General features: G+C 44.1%; 1 protein-coding gene across 2 annotated transcripts in view; it reads left to right on the top strand.

The window, feature by feature from the left end:
• PRDM4 (PR/SET domain 4) overlaps positions 1 to 20,017 on the top strand; it is a 33,090-nt gene extending 13,073 nt beyond the window's left edge. The window contains exons 4-11 of one of the 2 annotated variants that reach the window (XM_033950700.1): positions 3,771 to 4,538; positions 6,646 to 6,795; positions 7,599 to 7,717; positions 9,779 to 9,864; positions 11,111 to 11,238; positions 13,069 to 13,401; positions 13,817 to 13,985; positions 19,600 to 20,017. In XM_033950700.1, the coding sequence (XP_033806591.1) occupies positions 3,771 to 4,538; positions 6,646 to 6,795; positions 7,599 to 7,717; positions 9,779 to 9,864; positions 11,111 to 11,238; positions 13,069 to 13,401; positions 13,817 to 13,985; positions 19,600 to 19,870 (2,024 nt within the window). In that variant the 3' untranslated portion in view covers positions 19,871 to 20,017. The remainder of the gene's footprint in view (positions 1 to 3,770; positions 4,539 to 6,645; positions 6,796 to 7,598; positions 7,718 to 9,778; positions 9,865 to 11,110; positions 11,239 to 13,068; positions 13,402 to 13,816; positions 13,986 to 19,599) is intronic. The other variant, XM_033950701.1, reaches the window with a different exon arrangement.
• Positions 20,018 to 22,417: the final 2,400 nt, after the last annotated feature.

Genomic DNA, 22,417 nt, shown 5'->3' with positions numbered 1-22,417 from the left:
CATACATTCTTTAGCACTCTCCAGACCAGTAGAGGTTAATCTTTACGAATGGGATTTCCTCCAAGTCTTGGGGTCGATGGCAGCGTTCCTGGATGTTGTGTGGTGCTGAAGAGACATGTGGGCCCACCACACAACATCCAGGAACGCTGCCATCGACCCCAAGACTTGGAGGAAAATCCCATTCGTAAAGATTAACCTCTACTGGTCTGGAGAAGCTAAAAGAAAGTAAATTAGCAGGTAATAATCTAATTTCTCCTTAAAACCTACTTTGAACAACTACTGTACTTTAGTAAACGGGTCCCTGAAGGGAGCCTGATATGTGATGTAATGTTCTCCAGGATAATGTAAAACGGACTTTCTTTATAGCCTTCTCAGCATCACATCAGGCAACCTCTTGGAGCCATTACTTTTACTCAGCGCTTTAGAAATGACCCAGATGGTAGCCATCGGAACTGGGGTTGACGGCAGTTAAAGAATAGAATGGGATAGCTGTTCCGACTTTGAGCAGCTTTTGGGGACCCCAGTGCGTAGAGGTTGCATTTCGCTGCTGTATAAATGGGTGCATCAGGATAAAGACCGGAAGCCTCCGTATTTACTGGCTTGGGAAGGGGACTTGGGGCAGGTGTTTGAGGCATCTCTGTGGGAAACTATTTCGTCTAGGATACATCATTTAGCTGTGGCCCCTATGTTGGTGGAGAATGCGCTTAAAATGCTGGTGCGCTGGTATCTCACCCCAGTGACTCTGAGCAAGATGTCCGCTACGGGCACAGACTTCTGTTGGAGGGGATGTGGGCAGCGGGGAACATTCTTTCATATGTGGTGGAGTTGCCCCTCCATTCAAGATTTCTGGAGCCAGGTGTTTAAGTATGTGGGGGCTCTCCTTCAAGTGCCTCTCGCGAAAAGAGCTGAGGTGGCCTTATTGGGGTTTCCCTCTGGAGGGGTAGATGACACCCAGGATAGATTGGTGCGCTTGGCTTTTACAGCGGCTAGGCTGACTGTGGCTCAACACTGGCGCAGTACTGCTTCACCTACTTTGGCTCTGGTGCGAGAGAAATTGGGATGGGTGTGTGAGAAATATCAGCTCTCGGCCCTGTTGACTAGAAAATGGCAGCAATATCATGATATTTGGGGGAGATACCTGGCAATGGAGGGTTTGGGGATGAATAGTTCTGTTGTCAGCTGAGTTATTGGCTTCGGCCGGATGGGTTTTGTGGGGTTTGTCTTCTTGGGGTTCTTATTGGGGGTCTGTGACCTTTGGTCCACTTCTTTTCTGATTTTTCTACTTTTCCTCACGTTGGGGTGTAAGTGTGCCTATTGGTGGTGTTCTTGGGTTTTTGGGGGGAGCAGGGTGCTGTCACTAGGGGGGGAGGGGGTGGGGGGTGACATCAGGAGATTTGTTGATCTGCAGATTGCCTGCCTGTATTGTTGTTGGATATTCCTGATGTTTTGCTGTGCTGTTTTCTCTTGTCATAAATAAACAGTTACAAAAAAAAAAAAAAGAATAGAATGGGAATGGTGGTTGATGTGAATTGGGGTGGAGATGGAGGTGGGTATGGAGAGGGATAGGGATATGATGTATTCCGGAAAGGCATTTAAGATCTGGTGTTAAATGATCGTAATAATTACAAGTCAAAGATCTTGATGCTTTTTGGAGTGTGTTTCTGTTTCTCTCTATGCTTATTTTATCTCTATTTTGTTTACTTTAATTATTATTTTAATTCTATCTTTAAATTATTTATTCATTACTTGTGGAATATTTCATTTCTATCTCTATCTCTACCTCTGTCTTTTTATTTTTATTTTTCATACTGTTTCTTCAGGTATTTTAGTTAGATTGTGAGCCTTTGGGACAGTTAGGGAATTTCCAAGTACCTATCTTATTTATTTAGTTTTTATTTATTGTATCTTTAATGCATCATTTTTGTAAACCGCTTAGAAACCTCACGGTTATTAGTGGTATATAAGAATTAAATTAAATTAAATTTCACAAGACATCAGGTGATCATAACCCGTCTGCTATGTAAATGTCCATCTAGAGCAGATATTGAAGGTTCATAATTGTCCTGTAATCTGTCCTCGGGCACTTTGCAGATTACTCATGATGGCAATTTGCTGGTGAGCAAAATATAGAGAGTGATGGTGAATAAATAGCTCATATGGCGTATTCATTCTGTCTGCCCATACCATCTACTCCAGGATGACTTGAAAAGAGGCTGAATTCAGTAGAGAGATTAGAGCAAGGATGTTGGCTTACAGCTGCAGATTCCAAGTTTCATTTTGATTTGAACCATATGGCGTAGCCTTCCTAGCTCTTTACAAAATATAAAACAATCGGGCAGTAGAAAATTTGTACAAAGGCATATTTAGTATAAAAATAGTTAAGAAGAGGGAAAAAAAAGAACATAAAAATAGTCCTACTGGGTCAGACCAATGGTCCATCTAGCCCAATATCCTGTCTTCACGGAGGCCAATCCAGGCTGCAAAAACCCAAATAATAGCAGCATTCCATGCAGAATCCCAAAGAGTAGCAGCATTCCATGCTACTGATCCCAGGGCAAGCAGTGGCTTCCCCATTTCTGTCTCAATAGCAGACTATGGACTTTTCCTCCAGGAACTTGTTCCAACCTTTTTTAAAACCAGCTACGTTCTCTGCTCTTACCACATCCTCTGTCAATGTGTTCCAGAGCTCAATTATTTTCAGAGTGAAAAAATATTTCCTCCTATTGGTTTTAAAAACTATTTCCCTATAACATCATCAAGTAATTTCTGATGGAGTAAAAAAATCAGTCCACTTGTACCTGTTCTATACCACTCTGGATTTTATAGACAAAAAAAGTCTTAAGTCACATTTCTGAAGTAAGAATACATAAACAGATACATAGCTTTGGCTCCAGACCAGTATCAGCTGCCATTGCAAACTGATCCTCAACGCACTTTACTAGTCTCCAAAATCATACTGAAATAGAAAGGTTTTTAAGTCCTTAAATGCCCTGGAAACTGAGTTACGGTAGTGTCCAGGAAAATATATTGGGAAGAGGCGACTAGATTGCAGTATCCTGCCAAAGAAATTTGTAATGGATCTTGTGTGCAAGGATTAGTATTTTATATGTTGTTCTATGTGTGATTGCGGAAGAGAAGGAGCTTCATAATGAGTACCATTTTCAGTTGCATGCATACAAGCCAGTTTTCCAACAAAAATGTACACACACACTTTAACCACTTCAAAACAATGGCGTAAGGGAAGAAAAAAGTAGCAACAAATTTAAAGGATCTCTTAAATGTCTTCTTTTTGAAAATGCATTTGGAATTCTAATTCTGACATATCTCTGAACCTTTAATATCGCCTCACTCTTGGCAATGTTAAACATGATTTTATTTTTTTTTCCCCCCCCCTTTCGGCTTTCTTCCCTCTCCTCTCGTTCTGCCCTTTTTATGTTTCTTTCCTATACAAATTGTAGTTCTCCCTTTTTCCCATCGTTCCAGTTCGTCAATTGGCGTCTTTGTTTTATACAGTTACTTGTATCTCCCCTCCCCCCCCCCATTTTAATTGTAAATCGCTTAGAATTTTATGTAAAGCGATTAATCAAATTTGAATAAACTTGAAACTTGTGAGGTATATGCGTTTGCTTTGGTACATACTTTATGAAAGTCATATCTTGCTTTTGGATGATGGAAAATCTCCTTAAACAAATTGGATAATTTAATTCGCTGCTTTTGAAATGTTCCCACTTTCTGAACCAAATTAATATTCTTACTTCTCCTTCAATTAGGTATCCTGTCTTACTTGGCTGACAGACCACCACCACAGTATATTCATCCCAGTTCTCTCAATGTGGATAATGGACCAGGCTTATCTATCCCTAGTAATCCTTCTTCCCTGGATCCCTACCAGCCTAATGGAACTGTGGGCCTGGAAGCAGGGATTGTGTCTTTGGACTCCCGCTCCGTGGGCACCCATGGAGGCCACTTGCATCCCAGCGACGGCCACGAAGTGCCCCTGGATTCTGGAATATCCATGGAGAATGTTTCCAGGGTAACTAGTCCAATCGCAGCCGATCGCATGACAGAAGAGCTTACTATAGATAGTGTAACGGGGGACCATCAGCAAATGCCATCTGGCTCCCGAAATCATGAACCGTTAGCAGTGGACTCTGTGAGCAGAAACTTGGCGTCGGATTCCGTGGGACATGGGAGTGTTCTTTCAGTTCATGGCAGTACCCTGGATCATCATATTGCCGGCCGGGTGAGCATCTCGGAAAGCAGGCGCCATGATTCAATTCACACTGTGGCCATGAGCACAAACTCTGTGAGTGTGGCCCTCTCGACCTCTCACCCACTTTCATCTCTGACATCTGTCTCTCTCCATGGAGTTGGTATGAACCTTGAGCCAGTGACCGTGTCTTCGGTAACCCAGGAAGTCTCCATGGCACCAAGCCACGTGGACGTGTCCTCGGAAAATCTCACCTATGTGCCATCTTCTCTGCAGATGGAAGACTCCACTTCTAATAAGGAAAACATGGCTACTTTGTTCACAATATGTGAGTAGGAGAAGGGCGCACCAGCGGAATTACATACTCCACTGAGGAAATAAGAGAAGGAACCGGACGCTTTGGAAAACATGCACTAGACAAATTTTTCCCTGTCCCTGTCCCATTCCTTAACTGCACAAGCCTCGAACACTTACCTCCTGTATTACGAAGGTGCACGCTAAATAAATATGCACTAACCGCTCCAGGGGTAGGGAACTCGGTCCTCGAGAGCCGTATTCCAGTCGGGTTTTCAGGATTTCCCCAATGAATATGCATTGAAAAGCAGTGCATGCAAATAGATCTCATGCATAGTCATTGGGGAAATCCTGAAAACCCGACTTGGATACGGCTCTCGAGGACCGGAGTTCCCTACCCCTGTGCTAACACGTCCATAGACTAACATGCAGGCGTTGGTGCACCTTTGTAAAAGGAACCCTTTGGATTTTAAAGTGTTTGAGGCTTGTGCAGGGATGGGACAGGGAAATTGAGTTCCCACGGGGGGAAAATTTGTCCCCGTGCCATTCTCCAGGAATAAAATGTTAAAGCAGTTTTGACTGATGTGGTCAATTGTTCTTGCCCGCTTTTTGAATTAGTCCAGTGTTGGTATTAGAATGGCTATAGCTAAAGATGCCGAGTTCTATTCCTAGTTCTGTTTGTGTGATCCAATTGGGAGTTCTGCTGATTACGATGTCTACTGCTAAGTGTTACCCTGCACATTAATTATTTCTAAAGCGCTACCAGATGTACACAATGCTCCATAGTGCCACGAAGGAGACAGTCCCTGCTCGAGTGAGCTTACAATCTAATCAATCAAGACAGACAGGGGTGGTGGTTAAACTGCTGGCTAGGGTTGTGAGCAGAGGGGAGTAGGGTTATGAACCATCCTTTTGAGGAAGGGAAGGGCCATGATGCACAGACTCGGGTAAGAGGAAAGGAATGAAATCTGGAATTGACAGAGGAGGAGAAGGGTACAGATAAAAGCAACTTATCTGAGGAATGGAGTTTTTGATACTGAGGGGCTGCAGAGCGAACACACTTGTAGGTTAGTCATGGGAGTTTGAACTGGATGCGAAGGTGGAAAAGGAGCCAGTGAAGTGATCAGAGGAGGGGGTGAGGTGAGTCTAGTGAGGTTGGCAGAAGATAAGTCGTGCAGCAGAATTTTGCACAGATTGCAGGGGGGGGGGGGGGAGGCGGTTTAGTGGGAGACCTGTTGGAAGTAAATTGCAGAAGTCCTAAGCATGAGATTACAAGGGTCCGGGTAGTGTCCTTGGAGGAAGAGGTGAATTTTGGTGACAATGGTGATGTTACCTGCTAGTGCCAGACCTACTGTATGCCAGACTTCATGATAAAAGCGGCAGGGGGGGGAGGGTGGTATTCTACATTCTCATACAAGACCAGGAAGGATAGGAAAAGAACAGGACACTGTAAAAGATTAAGCATAATGGCATACACTTCCCTCTCCGTATTCGCGGTGGTTAGGAGCAGAGCCGGCCTGCGAATATTAAAAAAAAACGTGAAGAATATTCGGGCCCCTAACCACTGCTTCCCCTGGCTATTTTAAGCCTTGAAAGCCCCCCTTAAGCCTTACCTGGTGATCTAGCGGGCTTTCAGGCAAGAGCAAGCTTCCCACGCTCCTGTCCCGTGCAGATCGCTCACAGGAAATGGCTAGAGACTACAGGAGCTCAAGGCAGCCAATTCCTGTGAGCGATCTGCACGGGGCAGGAGCGTGGGAAGATCACTCCTGCCCCGAAAACCCGCTAGACCACTAGGCAAGGCTTAAGGGGGGGCTTATATGGCTTAAAATAGCCCAAAAAATGAAAAAGCATTTTTTGTTTTAAAACCGCGAATAATCAAATCCGTAGATATGGAAACCGTGAATCCAGAGGGGGAAGTGTACAAAGACCATCCAGTTTGCCTATTCAAACCCTGCAGTCACTTCCCCTCCCTTAGGGATTCTCTGCTTGTCCCAGACACAGTCCTCGTCTCCACCGTCTCCACACATGCACCACCATCCACAATTGTCCTTCCCACCAAATGAAGCACCAGGATGCAAAGCTAGCGCACCCCTCTCAATATGGCGCAGCGCTGCTTCTTATGGCCTCATTCTTCGTTGTAGGGTGTACGTTGTGTGACAGGGCATATCCATCAGACTGCCCGGATCACGGACCTGTCACTTTCATTCCTGACACTCCCATAGAGAGCCGGGCCAGGCTTTCCCTTCCTAAGCAGCTTCTCCTCCGCCAGTCCATTGTGAGCAGTGACATTGGTAAGCAGCCTGTGATAGTTTCTGATTCAAATGTATGGGTAACAGAGTGTACCCTATTCAACGTACTTTTGTGCTGTGAGCCACCCTTTCCTCCCCCCATTCTCTTGGTTTTTTTCCCTATAGGATCTAATTTCCTTTTGCAGTGTAAGTGGATTTTAAAGCTCTGGAGATAGGACAAAGCTGTTCTTTTCTCGTGTGGTAACCTTGCTTATTGCGACCTAATGATAGGAGTAGCGCCTGCTGGGGAAAGTAAAGGTGGGGTTACCATATGGCTCCAGAAAAAAGGAGGACGGATTGATACGTCTTGAATTGAAAGTAAAACTTGGATGTCCCAATCTGTCCTCCTTTCTCTGGAGCCATATGGTAACTCTAAGGAAAGGTAGCTTACGGAATTAGACTAAGTCACCTTTGTCTGTTTCTAGAACCATTTAACTCAGGGGTGTCAAAGTCTCTCCTCAAGGGCTGCAATCCAGTAGACTTTTCAAGATTTCCCCAATGAATATGCATGAGATCTATTAGCATACAATGAAAGCAGTGCATGCAAATAGATCTCGTGCGTATTCATTGGGGAAATCCTGAAAACCTGACTGGATTGCGGCCCTCGAGGAGGGACTTTGACACCCCTGATCTAACTGGAATGCCGCTTTTGAACTTTCTTAGAGCTAAAAGACAGGCAGATAAAGGAATGTCGCTTTTATTTGCTGTGGGATTGAAGAGAGACTTGTAATATCCGATGCAAGTGCCCAGTGTAACTTCTGAGCTATCCATCCCACTGTGATATTTGCACGTATCCTTGCTAACAGGTGTGTGGGCTCAGGAAACCATCCCAGTCCGAACTTGCTTTGGACCTCTGATTGGGGAGGAACACTCATCTGTGGATGTCCCTGAGTGGACGGACAAGACAGCCTGCCATATTTGGAAGGTTTGTACATCATAATAATGACTGTTTTACAGATGCAAAGCAACGTTTGCTGGTTCCAGCTCTGAACACTGTACATCAGCTTGTGCTTTTTCTGCTGCATGGAACAAGTTGCCAGGTTATCTTAGATTTTGTTCTACCTTGCAACATTTCTGTTTTAAGAACATAAGAATAGTCTTACTGGGTCACACTAATGGTCCATCAAGTCTAGTAGTCTGTTCTCACAGTGGCCAATCCAGGGCAAGCAGCGGCTTCCAGGGCTGTGGAGTCGGTAGATAAATGTTCCGACTCCGACCCCTCAGTTTTTTGTACTTCAGACTCCGACTCCAGGTACCCGAAATTTCCTCCGACTCCGACTCCACAGCACTGGTTAATTTTCAGATCGTTAAAATGGAATGTCAAATTGAGAGAAATGAGCATTTTTGACACCACCTTCTTTTTGCTTTTAATCAAGGTTCTAAGGCCGCAGAAGCTGCTCGCAACATTTGTGCTGTGTATATAGTGGGTGCTATAGCTGAAAGAATCGCTCGTGATTGGTATGCCAAGTTCATAAATGGAGTCAGTAGATAAATGTTCCGACTCCGACTCCTCAGTTTTTTGTACTTCTGACTCCGGCTCCAGGTACCCGAAATTTCCTCCAACTCCTCGACTCCGACTCCACAGCCCTGGTGGCTTCCCCCATGTCTTTCTCAATAACAGACTGCTTGGGAGAAAATGTGATTAATTTGCATTGGGGGAATGAGTAATAGCTGGTTATGGTGAAGACATATTTGTTTGTGAATGCTTTTATGTAAATTAATATATGTACAAGAGACTAGAAGTGTAGAATGATGGGAGCCGAAATGGTGCTGTGATGATTGTTCTTGGAAACCCAAACCAGAAAAAGGTCACAGTCGACCAACTTCAAAGATGATCAAAAGAACATAGAAATAGCTAAAACATATACAAAGAAATAATACAAGCCTAACAGAGTCTTTTTGTACAGGACCCCAACACGGTCCGTGTTTTGGCTTGAAAAGCCTTCCTCATTTATACACCCCTGAGGAAGGTTTTTACGCCGAAACATGGATCATGTTAGGCTTCTATTAATTCTTTGTATATGTTTTAGTTATTTCTATGTTCTCAATAAATTGATTATCCTTGAAGTTGGTTGACGGTATCCCTTCCCCACTCTTTTTCTGGTTTGGGTTTCCACTATTCTGTTCATATTCATGTGTAAGATTATGATTGCATGGGGACAGAAATTTCACCCATCCTTTACCTGCTATAAGATCCATTCCATCCCCACCCAAACCCGCAGGAGTTGAAGCTGCTGTTTATTTGCTCGCGGCCCTCTGTTTCCTCCCAATCTCAACAGCCTCCTGTGTTTTTTTTGGATGGTATTCACTATTCAACCAACGAGTGCTCTACACCTCAAGTCTGGTGTTCCAAGTGCCTCTCTCCTTGCGTTCCAAGCCTCATTCTGGTGCTCCAGTTGCCCTTCTCACTGCTTTTTAAGCCTCATTCTGGAGTCATCAGAGATTTTGGCTATTCTTACATTCCTGTGGGAATCCCATGGAAAATTCCATACTGCAGGATTCTTGCAATCCCCATTCTCGTGCAGCTCTCTGTTGCAGACCCCTATCTGTCTGTGTTCTTACTCCATTAATTAATTTTGTTATTTATATACCACTTATATCCTATCTGTCCCGCTTGACAGAGGAGGGTGAAATGACTTGCCCAGGATAACAAGGAGTAGGACTGGGATTGAACCCAGAACCTCAGAGTGCTGAGGCAGCGGATCGAACCATTCAAACCAAGAATTGAAAACTTAGCAATAATTGTTTGTTGTGCTTAATTAAGAAACAGCAAATCTGTATAGAGTTGCAATCCAATTGAAAACTGTGTGCCTCAGATAGTTCTCATTTTTGATGCCGAATCTATTCCCAGCCGACTGGGGTCTTGTACATGTGTAAGAGCAGATCCACTAGACTCATTTAGCTGTTCCCATGAGACAGAACAGGAAAGGCTCCATTCCTTGGTGCACTTTCTTTACTGAGGAGTGTTTATTGACTTTGCTCACAGATGTACCATGATGGCATACTTCAGTTCTGTATTACCACCAGTGATGAGAGCACCTGTAACTGGATGATGTTTGTACGCAAAGCCAGGTAAGTGACACTTAAAGCCAAGTAGCCCCTAAGTCAAACAAATTTCTCTTCCCCTTCCCTCTCAACACAGCATTTTTTCTCTCTCCCATGTAGCATCTTCTCCCCTTCCCCGTCTTGCCACATCTCCTCGTTTGCTATCTCTCTTTCTTCCCTCCCTTCTGCTTATCCTCTTCCTGGGTGAGCTGTGGTGGTAGTAGCCGTGGTAAGAACAGCAGGATCATTTCTCTGCACGTGGCATTGATCCCAGACTCTATGATGTAAACTACCTACATTGCAGGGCAGGGCCAGAGGAGCTAGCGGTGGCGTGCATAGCAGAAGGGTTCCACATGTCTAACTTGCTCTTTTTAGTACTTAAACTGCTGCCACACACTTGGCAGTGATCTTGGTGTGGTGACAGTGGGCCAGAGGGAAAGGTCACGGTTTGGGCTGGGGAGTTGCCACGTACCACCTGCTGATGTAGGGGTACATTTTGGGCACGAATGGTGTACTCTACAAGTCTGTACTTGCAGCAGTAGCTGTCCTCTGGGTTACAGGCAGCAGGGCATAATGAACCTGATACTGTGAGCCATTTCTCTAGTTACCTTTTAAAGGGATACGCTAATGAAAAAGTGGATTTTCTTTATAAGAAGTTTATCTTGCTATCCTGATGCATTTAAATTTTGGTTGATACAACTCTTTCTTTGTTTTATTTCTACACATTAGCCAATAGAAAGAAACGCAATAGTAACTTTTTTATTGGACTAACTTAATGTTGTTTATGTTTAGGTAACCCCTTCTTCCTCAGATAAAAATTTAAAGCATGTTCCACTGCTGTGAGAATTACTAGAGCTATAGGTTTCTCATTTTATAATCCTTTAAAACGTTTTCAGTGAGCTGCTTGGGACCAGGGTTTAAATCAAATCCAATAGAAACATAGACCCATAAAGGCCAAATAACCCATCTAGTCTTCCCATCCACAGCATCCACTCTCTCCTCCTCTCCTTGCTGACATCCATATGAACCCTGGGATGGCTGGGAAATTCTGTGTTGAAGGAATTTGCTGAGAAAATGTTATAAGGGATAGCACAGTCTGCTAGAGTAGAACCGCCCAACCAGTGTGGCTATTATTTAAATTAATCAGAATAATAAACTTTAGCATAAATATTTTAAATGTAAAAAGCACTTCTAGTCATACCACATTTGATGCGAATGTCCAGTCGATTGACATCACACCGTTTCTGCCTCTGTTCTTCCTTGGCTGCATTAGGAGTGTGGCAGAGCAGAATCTGGTTGCATATCCTCACAATGGGAAAATCTTCTTCTGCACCTCCCGAAACATTGCCCCGGAGGAAGAGCTTCTCTTTTACTATAGCAGGGATTACGCTCGGCAGCTGGGTAAGTGTGGCTGCAGGACCCTCATGAATAGACAGAAAAAGACCCTCATAGTCTGCCCAACAAGGTATCCAGAGCCTTGCCCATCACTCCGTATAGGGCTGGGTCACTCAGGTTGAAATGCTGGTTGTGGAGTCACCGCCATGCCAGCCGTATAGGTAGCCAAACATGATGGGGATACTGACCATATTCAATTTCCCTTCCCTCCTAAGCTGCACAGTTTTCCTTCTCACCGTATGTGACAATAAAATGATCAACACACTGGAGCTGTCAAAGCCTTACCTGTCTCTCGCCGTACAAGTCTGTCCAGCATCCCACTATTCTTGCCCAAGGTAACCCCTCAACAACCATGTTGTGTTGCATCTTCTTTCGATTGAAGCATCCCACACATTCTTTCTTTCACAGTTTTAGACTCTACCACCTCTCTCAGAAGGGTGTTCCAGGCATCCACCATTCTCCTCTGTGACATTACTCCTGAGTCTACCTCCCAGCAACTACCCCTATGTCTCTGAAAGAGGTTTCTGTATCATATCGCCTCTCCCTCTTCTTTTTTCCAGCATACACGTATTCAAGTCCTCCAGTCTCTTCTTGCACATCTTGTACCATTTTCATCTCCTCATCTCTTTTTACATCCTTGTAGAGATACAGCCTCCAAAGCTGGACACAGTGCTCCAAGTGGGGGCCTCACCAATGACTTGTACAGGGACACCAACACCTTTGTTCTGCTGGCTTCGCCTCTCTATGCAGCCTGGCATTCTTCGGGCAACAGCCACCGCCTTGTCACGTTGTTTCGCTGCCTTGAGATCTTCAGACACTGTCACCCCAAGGTCTCTTACCCCCTCCTGGATTTCTGCACCCTAAGTGCATCACTTTGCACTTCTTTGCATTAAATCTCAAATGCCAAACATTAGACCGTTCTTCTAAATTTAGTAGATCCTTTCTCATACTGTCCACTCTGTTGCAAATCTTGGTGTCATCTGCAAAGGGCAAATTTTTCTTTCTAACCCTTCAGCAATGCTGCTCACAAAAATGTTGAATAGAATCAGCCCCAGTAAAGATGCCGGAGGCACTTTCTGACCTTTGAGAAAACTTCATTAACTACCACCTTCTGCCATCACCACTTTATGTCCTAACTTTAGCCCACTGAGTTGTTCACAAATGCCTTCTTCCATAAACAGTGTAATATCATCTTCCGTTTCAGATGCACCTTTAACAGCCGATGGGGACCCTAGTCCCAGACTTTCCTTAAGCACTCTACTTTCCCCTCATCACTGTCCACGCAGCGGTTCTTAATATCTTTCAGTCTCTCAATTCCAACTCTAATCTTTGTCATTTCACTGATATATCTGAAAAAAGTCTTGTCATCCTTCTTTGCTTCCACCAGAGCCTTCGCCAGCCTTATTTCTCTCTCCACATCGTCCAGTTTTATCTGGTAATCTCTCTTGTTCCTTGTCTTGCATTCTTTTATATTTCATGAACGTCACATCTTTTGCTTTTGTCGGCAACTTTTTGGTGAACCCATTCCCCCCACCAAATGGTGACTTGGTGGTGTATACCCTCTTGTGCCCTTCTTGCATTTATGTGTCTTATCCCCATTATCTGCTTAATTTGCACAAAGCTGATTAAGGTGTGGGTTTATCCTAAATTGAGACCAGCTGTATGAATATGTTTTGTAATGTCCTGAGCTCAGAGGAAAGGTAAAGAGATCACAGGTGATAAGCATGTATCTTTTAGCCGGCGCTGTACACAGACACGATGCTATATTCATAGACTATGCCTGAGTGTAAGGGTTGTTCTTATGTGCTGATAGAATGTTGTGCTGGTGCATTACAGCTGTCCCTGAGGAGCCCGAGTTACAGGTGTGGTGGGTTTGTCACTGTGGAAAGGAGTGCATGACCTGTTCGGATTTCAAGTCTCATCTGAGCAGCCACATCCATAATAACCTGCCTAGCCAGGGGCACAGCTGCAGCAGCAGTAGTCACGTCCAGGGACAGAGCAAGGAGAGGAAGTGGAAGTGTTCCGTGTGCCCCCGCACCTTCACCTCTTCCACCAAACTCAATGTCCATTTCATGGGCCACATGGGTATGAAGCCATACAAGTGCGAGTTCTGCAGTAAAGCTTTCAGTGACCCTAGCAACCTCCGCACCCATCTCTGGATACATACAGGTAAGCCTCTTCATGCACCAAGAAAGGGCTGTGGGCGGGGGGGTCATATGGCTTTGGGTTAGGCAGGGCAAGTGTGAGATGGAGGGCGTCTGAGGTTTCTTATGCAGCCATGAATCACGTAAGGAGATTATGAAGGATGAGGCATCTTGCATTACTTTTATGGAGGATTCTGAGAACCTCTTTGATGTGCTTACAAGTACTGCTATAAATTTTAGATCAAACCCAAGCCTTGTATTTGCCTAAAACTTTCACGGTGATTTTTTTCTGGAAAACAGAATGGGGTTGAGTTTGTCCATGGTTTCTCTTATTCCCTTCGTCCAAGCTTTCCTCTCTGTTGCACATCACTCTTCCTCAGGTTTATAGCTTTTTATGTTTTTCAAAGGACTAATTTTGGCCTCTTCCCTCTAACTTACAGGACAGAAGAATTATCGATGCGGGCTGTGTGACAAGTCTTTCACCCAGAAGGCTCATGTGGCATCGCACATGGTGATCCACACAGGGGAGAAGAATCTCAAGTGCGACTTCTGTGATAGGATGTTTATGAGGAGGCAGGATCTCAAACAGCACGCACTCACTCACACCCGGTAAGCTGAGAAGCAGCATGACACGAGGCATAACTAGCACTTGCAAAAACTGAAAGTACTCGCGGTACGTGGTCTCGCTTGGCCTGCAGCAATGAATCGGAGTACAAAGGCCTCAGTTCTTAAAGGCAACATGTATCCTCCCTTCAGTAAAGACTTCATATTCTGCTTGTCCTCAGAGTAAACAAAGTTGTTTATCTATAACCTTATAAGCTGTGACACACTAATCTCGGGGCTGCGACTGGAGGGAATGCGTGACGTCATCACGTGGATGTCCTCCAGCTGGGGGAGGGGGAGAGGCACAGGCTGACTACAGGACATGTGTCTCGCGGTAAGAGGCATGTCCTGTAAGTAATTAGCCAGTGTCGTGCCGTGGCACACACTTTTTGATACAGTGATCTATAATAAGTGTTCTCCAAAGACAGTAAGTCTTCACAACGTCCTCAGCCTCCAATTGCTGTTAGTTTAGTGTAGAATTGAGGGTCTCCTGTACATTGGCAATACTGAATGAACTCCTGCACATGTGGTTGAACATGGTAGAAAGATATTTAGTTTTTATTGAGAGAAAATTATAACAACAATATGTTCTGTAATAAGAACATAAGAATTGCCGTTGCTGGGTCAGACCAATGGTCCATCCTGCCCAGCAGTCCGCTCACGTGGCGGCCCCAGTGCTCCAAATGAGTCCAGTCTCACCAGTTTAGCATGAACTTGTCCAACTTTGTCTTGAATCCCTGGAGGGTGTTTTCTCCTATATCAGCCTCCGGAAGAGCGTTCCAGTTTTCCACCACTCTCTGGGTGAAGAAGAACTTCCTTACGTTTGTACGGAATCTATCCCCTTTCAACTTTAGAGAGTGCCCTCTCGTTCTCCCTACCTTGGAGAGGATGAACATCCTGTCTTTCTCTACTTTGTGTTGAATCCCTGGAGGGTGTTTTCCCCTATAACGGCCTCCGGAAGAGCGTTCCAGTTTTCCACCACTCTCTGGGTGAAGAAGAACTTCCTTACGTTTGTACGGAATCTGTCCCCTTTCAACTTTAGAGAGTGCCCTCTCGTTCTCACTACCTTGGAGAGGATGAACAACTTGTCTTTCTCTACTAAGTCTATTCCCTTCAGTATATTGAATGTTTCGATCATGTCCCCTCTCAGTCTCCTCTCTTCAAGGGAGAAGAGGCCCGGTTTCTCTAATCTCTCGCTGTACGGCAACTCCTCCAGCCCCTTAACCATTTTAGTTGCTCTTCTCTGGACCTTTTCGAGTAATGCTTTTCAAAGTTCCTGCTCACAATTACAATTGCTAACGTGTTTCCCCGAAAATAAGCCCTAGTTAAGATCCTGCCCTCCCATCCCTTTGTGCACCGGACCACCACCAATCGCCTTACATACCTCGAAAGCCTCAAAACCGGTGGCTGTGCTCTGAACAAGCTGCTTCGCGACCTTCTCCCTGCCACGTCACTAGGAATATGTTTGCGAGGGGGGAGGCAGGGACAGATGTTGGGTTGGGGGTTTCTGTGAGATACTTTATTTGTCAGCACTCAGGCACTGACAGGAAAGTGGTTTCCCTGTTTCTCATTAGGCTGCGCCCAGTATCCTGTTTCCAACAGTGGCCAACCCAGGTCACAAGTACTTGGTAAGATCCCAAAAGAGTAGAACAGGTTTTAGGCTGCTTATCTTAAAAATAAGTAGTGGATTTTCTCAAGTCCATGTTAATAATGACTTTTCCAGACCTTTTTAAATTCTGCTAAGCTAACTGCTTTCACCACATACTCTGGCAATGAATTCCAGTGAATAAATATTTTCTCCGGCTTCTTTTAAACTTACTGCATAGTAGCTTCATTGCATGTTCCCTAGTCCTAGTATTTTTGGAGAGTAAACAAATGATTCTTATCTACCCATTTCACTCCACTCAGTATTTTACAGACCTCTTTCATCTCTTCTCCGAACTAAAGAGCCCTAGCCACTTTACCCTTTCCTCATATAGGTCATCTCACCCCCTTTAATATTATCATTGCCCTTCTCTGAATCTTTTCTAATTCCACTATATAGTTTTTGACATATGGTGACCAGAATTGCACACAGTATTCAAGGTGTGGTTCCACCATGGAGCGATACAAAGGCATTATAATATTCTTAGTTTTGTTCTTCATTCCTTTCCTAATGAGTCCTAACATTCTCTTTGCTTTCTCAGTTGCCGCTGTACACCTGTCGGACAAATCTGATTGATTTCTTTGACTGGGTGACCAAACTGTTGAATATGGGAGGGGCGCTAGACATGGTGTAAGTGGACTTTAGCAAAGCTTTGACACAATGCCACATAGGCGATTGATAAATAAACTGAATGCCTAAGTATGGGCCCTAAAGTGATAAACCAGATTAAAAGCTGGGTAAGTGGAAGGAAACAAAGGGTAGGAGTAAATGGAGTTTGCTAGAAGGAAAAGGATGTTAGTGGAGTGCCGCAGGGATCTGTCCTTGGGCCGGCTCTTTATTTAATTTAAAAAATTTCTATACAGGTTTCCATAAAAAATAAACATACATAATTGCAGAGTATAAAACAAAAATTCCATTTCTAAAATTAAAACTAAATTACAGTACCGTAAAACATATTTTCTTTAAATTAAAAAAAAAAAAAATTGCACCCAACAAATGAACAATGCCCATGCAATTAATAACAAAGGCACTTAGAAATCCACTTATTGACTCAAACACAGAGTCAGACAGAGGTTACATCTACCTGGAAATATGTTAATATGAAGGCTGAGTAGCTCTACAAATAGGTGTCCACAAATAGCTTGGTTTTTAACAGCTTTCTGAAACTAAAATGGTCAGTGCTGAATCTTAGATGTCCCGATAGCTTATTCCAAAGTGACATTCCAGCGGCAGAAAACATCTTAGATTTTGTGGCTACTTATCTCACTTTCTTCAGTAGTTGCCAAGAGTCTCATAGCACCATCTGAACGCAATTCTCTGTTTGATTTATAATCCTTCCAGAAGAATTGGTACAAAATCTGGTATACCAAAGATAACACCTTACTCTTGTCCCTTTGGACTGGAATGTGTGTAGATCTCACCTGGCCAGAAGTTCTCAGAAATTAAAACTTTCCTTTCCCTCTCTTAGGGATAAAAATAAATCTATTAAGCAATTTAGTCATTCTTTCTCCTTCAAATTGATAGAGCTCTGGAATAACTTGCTCTCGTTCAGAAGCTTAGGCCCCTTCTTATCATTCAGGAAGGCTTTGAAGACAAATCTGTTCGCCAAACACTTTGGAAATTAATTACTTCTACCTCTCGTTTTAGTTCTTTTTGTGTTTTTCCTTTTTTTTTTATTGTTAACCGAGTCGAGCTCTAAATTGGCTGATCATCTGGTTTATAAAACTAAGTTTTAATTTAGGTAACTAGAGGAGCCGCTTCAAGATTGGGGTAATGTGTGCTGTTATAGAAATGCCACTAATCAAACTAGCTGCAGAGTTCATAAGAACCTGCAAGGCTTTCAGCTTGACCTTAGTTAAATCCAGAAAAAGAGAGTTACAGTGATGTTGTAGAAGGATTGTCTGGCAAAGCTCTGTAATAGTGGGATCTAGCAAAGCTTGAGGAATGGTCCGGTAATTGGCAACTAAGATTTAATGCTAAAAAAATGTAGGGTCATGCACTAGGGCTGTAAAAATCCAGAACGGTATAGTATCTGGAGGCAAAGTGCTTCTGTGTACGAAAGAAGAGCAGGACTTAGGCGTGATTGTGTCTCATGATCTCAGGATGGCAAAACAGGTAGAAAAAGCAGTGGTCAAAGCCATGAAGATGCTTGGGTACTAAGGGGAGGAATGGCCAGTAGGAAAAGGGAGGTGATATGTCATCATATAAGTCTCTGATGAGGCCCCATTTGAAATACTATGTGCAGTTTTGGAGATCCCACCTTCAGAAAGATATAAAGAGGATGGAATCGGTCCAGAGGGCTGGTACAGAATTGGTTAGTGGTCTTTGTCATAAAGTGTATTAGGAGATATAGTAATTAGAGAATGACACGGTGACAAAATTCATCACCGTTCCCGTTCCTGCAGATAACCGCGGGAAACCATCTTCATGTCATTCTTTAAAGAGAGAGGGAAGAATCAGAGTATGAATGGCCACAACCACTGACCCTCAAGCTTTGCTTTGAAGAATGCTGGTGTAGAAGGACCGAGGTTCAAATAGACACTAGAAAATGACGGGAACGGTGATGAATTTTGTCACCGTGTCATTCTCTAATAGTAATATAGTAAATGACGGCAGGTAAAGACCTGAACGGTCCATATAGTCTGCCCATAAGTTATACCCATTAAGAAATACTATAAGTGATTAAACTTAACTTGTCTCCTCTTTGATATTTCTGGGTCTTAGACTGTTAAAGCTACCTGGTGTTGTCCTAGATTCCAAATGCTGGAGTTGCCATCCAAGCTCACTCCAACCTATCCAACCATCCCGTTGTTTGTAGGATATCTAACGTAAAGTCTGGCCAGTAACATCCTCATGTTCCAAGTTAGTGGAGTTCCCATTGATGCCCATCTCAGCCCGTCCTACACCGAATCACCAAAGAAATGACACAGACTGTGCAAGTCTGTCCCATACCGGCCTTAGTTCTTTAATTTACATCCTTCATTTTCTAATTAGAGATCCACTATTTTTATCCCATGCTTTTTTGAATTCCATCACCGTTTTCCTTTCCACCACTTCCCTTGGGAGGACATTCCAGGCATCTACCACCCTCTCCGTAATAAAGAATTTCCTAATATTACTCCTAAGTCATTTTTTCTTCTCTGGAAAAGATTTGGTTCTACATTAATGCCTTTCAAGTATTTAAATGTCTGTTGTCTTTATCGGATCTCCCCTGTCCCTCCTCTCCTCCAAAGTATACATATTTAGGTCTTCCGGAAGAAAGACTGACGAGAATGGATCTGACAGATGTTTAAAGTTATCTCTTTTACCGGCTCAAGATAACAGAGAAATTAAATGAATTCTTTATTTCAGTCTTCACCGAGGAAGACTAGAGCCAGAAATGGTAGTTAATACTGATGGATCAGAGAAACTGAAACAAATCTCTGTAAACTTGAAAGATGTAATAGGGCAATTTGACAAATTAAGGAGTAGCAAATTGCCTGGACTAGATGGTATACATCCCAGAGTACTGATAGAATTTAAATTACAGATTACTAACAATAGCTCTGCAAGTTCATTTTTTATCTAAAAAAAAAAAGGATCCAGGAAATTATAGATCAGTGAGCCTGATGTCAGGGCCAGGCAAAATAGTATTGACTATTCATAAAGAACAAAATTACAGAGCATATACATAAACACGGATTAATGAGACAAAGTTAATATGGACTTAGTCAAGGGAGATCTTACTACATTTCTTTGAAGGCGTGAACAAACATGGATACAGATGAGCCAATCAATATTGTGTATCTGGATTTTCAAAAGGCATTTGAAAAAGTACCTCATGAACAACTCCTGAGGAAATTAGATATTATGGGCTAGGAGGTAAAAATAATTATTGAATATTAAGCCTTGGCCCATCCTACTGTTTAATATTTTTGTGTCTTGTTGATGTTCAGCTAGATTAAAGATGTAAAGCATTCTTTTTCTCCTTGTTAGGGAACGCCAGATTAAATGCCCTAAGTGTGACAAGTTGTTCTGGAGGACAAATCACCTAAAAAAACATCTCAACTCCCATGAAGGGAAGCGGGACTATGTCTGTGAGAAGTGCTCCAAGGCTTTCCTCACCAAATACCACCTCACCAGGCATCTCAAGATCTGCAAAGGTCCCAGGTCAGGTTCTTTCACCCAGGACATGGGTGATGAGGATGAAGATGACTCAGAGGATGGAGAGTTGGTCTGCTCAGAGGACAAAGGATTGCAGAGTTAATAGTGAGTCGCCTTTCCTCACCCTTCCCTTATTTATTTTATTTTATTTATTTATTTATTTGCTTGTTGTGCCATTGTTCATTTACCTGAGTCTTTTAAGGCTGTCTGATTTTTATACTGCAAAAATAAAATGAATTTTACATTTAAAGGTGGAGAAGACTGGTCTTGTGAAAAGTTCCCAGTCCCAGTGTAACTAGTTCTTGCAGAGGGAGTCTCCTAAAAGTAGGACTGTGTCAAGGGGCTTATAGCACACAGGTGCAAAATTATAGAGCACAGTCCTTTCTTAACAAAGCACCAACAGATAAAAAAACCTAACACAAGGTCACCTGCTTCAGGGGGGTCATAAATACTCTGTTGAATATGTTATGGTGTCTAAAAAAAAGTCAAAGTTGACGTCCAATATAACCAAGAGCTGTGAATCTATAAAACAAGCAGCAACCATGCTTTTTCCTTGTACTAAACTGTGCCATGCCTTCAGCTAACATTCAACAAGAACATATGCCAGGCACATCTTTTGGTTCTGCAGATAATGGCAGAATACACAAAATAGAAATTAATATCTAGTTTGGGGCTAGTGGTCATTCCCTACTTATCTGTGTGGCAGATCCTAGTAACATGGTTAGAAGGTTCCTCTCGCTTCATATTTGAAATGTTTTCCTTCTTATTTAACTTGGCAGCCATTATAAGGAAAACAGTCCTGTAATCAACCACAGCACTTTGCAAGACTTCAAGTTTCTGGACCCGGAGGAGCGTAAGTTTGAAGTCCCTCCTTAAACAGAGTTTTGATGTGAGGGCTCTGTCAGTCCAGGCGGCTGTGTGTGGCGGGCTGGTGGCTCGTGTTTTCGTTGGGCCCAGCATGTACTTGATGATTAAATCTGAGACTTGGGACTTGCTAAGGCAAGCAGTTGCAAAAATTGAATTGGGTGCTTATCATCTCTCGGATGCCATGTACGACCCCTTGCAAGCTTCTGCCAAAACTCTGTCCTTAGGAGTGGCAGCATGCCGTACCTTGTGGCTTCATGCTTGGTGAGGACCTGGCTGGTTGGTTCAGAGTCTCACTGATTCTGAAGTGCCTTGTTTGCCTGAGGATAGGCCTAGGCCGCTGGTTCGAGGCGGCGCTGCTCGTGGGCGTGATTTCTGCCGTTTCTGCTCTGGTCAAGGGGCTACTTCTTTTCAGTCTCCTGGGCTCTCAAGAGGCAGGTTCTTCCAGCGCATGCAGTCCTTTCATGGGATGCGGGTAGCACCCCCAATGGGTCTCCTGCACAATGACTCCTTGTGGGCGCCCGGTTAAGAGACTTTTATCCACTATGGGCAGCCATCATGTCCGATCACTGGGTTCTGGAAGTGATCCGGGATGGCTATGCTGTGGAGTTTGCCCGGTCCTTGCCAGATCGTTTTCTTGCTTCTCCCTCACAGGTGGCGTGGAAGCAGCAGGCCTTTCGCCAGACCCTTCAAAGATTGTTGGATCTTCATGCGGTGGTTCCAGTTCCCCCGCTGGATTGGGGCACAGGTTCGTACTCGATTTACTTTGTGGTGGCAAAGGGACCTTTCGATCCATCCTGGATTTGAAGGTAGTCAACAGGGCTCTTCATGTGCCTTCCTTCCACATGGAAACTCTGCGGTCTATGGTTCTGGTGGTTCAGCCGGGGGAATTTCTGTCCTCTCTCGATCTGACCAAGGCCTACTTACACATTCCTATTTGGGCCTCCCATCATCGCTTCCTGCGCTTTGCGATCTTGGGGCAACACTGTCAGTTCTGTATACTTCCCTTTGGTCTGGCCACAGCTCCGTGGACATTCACCAAGGTGGTGGTGGTCGTCGCAGTGGCATTGCAGAAAGAAGGCATCCTTGTTCATCCTTATCTGGACGACTGATTCATTTGAGCCAAGTCATTCCAGGAGTGCACTCGGGTCACGGCTCAGGTGGTGGAGTTTCTGCAGTCGCTGGGATGGTAGTCAACCTTGCAAAGAGCCGGTTGTCTCAGCACCTGGACTATCTTGGTGTCTTGTTCAACACCTCTGTGGGGAAGGTCTTCCATCTGGAGGCCTGGGTGAGCAAATTGCAATTTCAAATTTGCCTACTTCTAGTATCCCGGTGTCCTCAGGCGCAGGATTTCCTCCAAGTCTGAGGGGTGGATGGTGGCCTCCCTCGATGTAGTTGCCTCGGAGGCACAGTCTGGATCACCCTGTGCTGCTTCCGGGCTTAGCTCGGGGACAGTCTTCGCTGGTGGCTTCAGACTCCCCCCCCCCCCCCCATCTTGTACAAGGGGTGAGTCTGGATCAGCCACAGTGGATGGTGCTGCTCATGGATGCCAGTCTTCTCGGTTGGGGGGCTGTATCTAGGTCACTCAGCTCAGGGCACCTGGTCCACGGAAGAGGCTGTGAGGGCTATCAGAGATTGTCATCAGTGGCCTACTCTCATATCAGAAACAAATAGCTAGTGGGGTCATCAAACTCTGTATCTGGAGCAAAACACTCCTGCATCTTTTTCCAAGGCAGGATCAGTGAAAAAACTGTGGAGTACATTTAACGCCAAGAAAAAGGCAACA

This window comes from Geotrypetes seraphini, chromosome 7, assembly GCF_902459505.1.
Source record: "Geotrypetes seraphini chromosome 7, aGeoSer1.1, whole genome shotgun sequence".
In the NCBI taxonomy this organism is placed as follows: Eukaryota; Metazoa; Chordata; class Amphibia; order Gymnophiona; family Dermophiidae; genus Geotrypetes; species Geotrypetes seraphini.
Note: the sequence above shows the minus strand (reverse complement) of the source record. Positions and strands in the feature narration are given on the sequence as shown.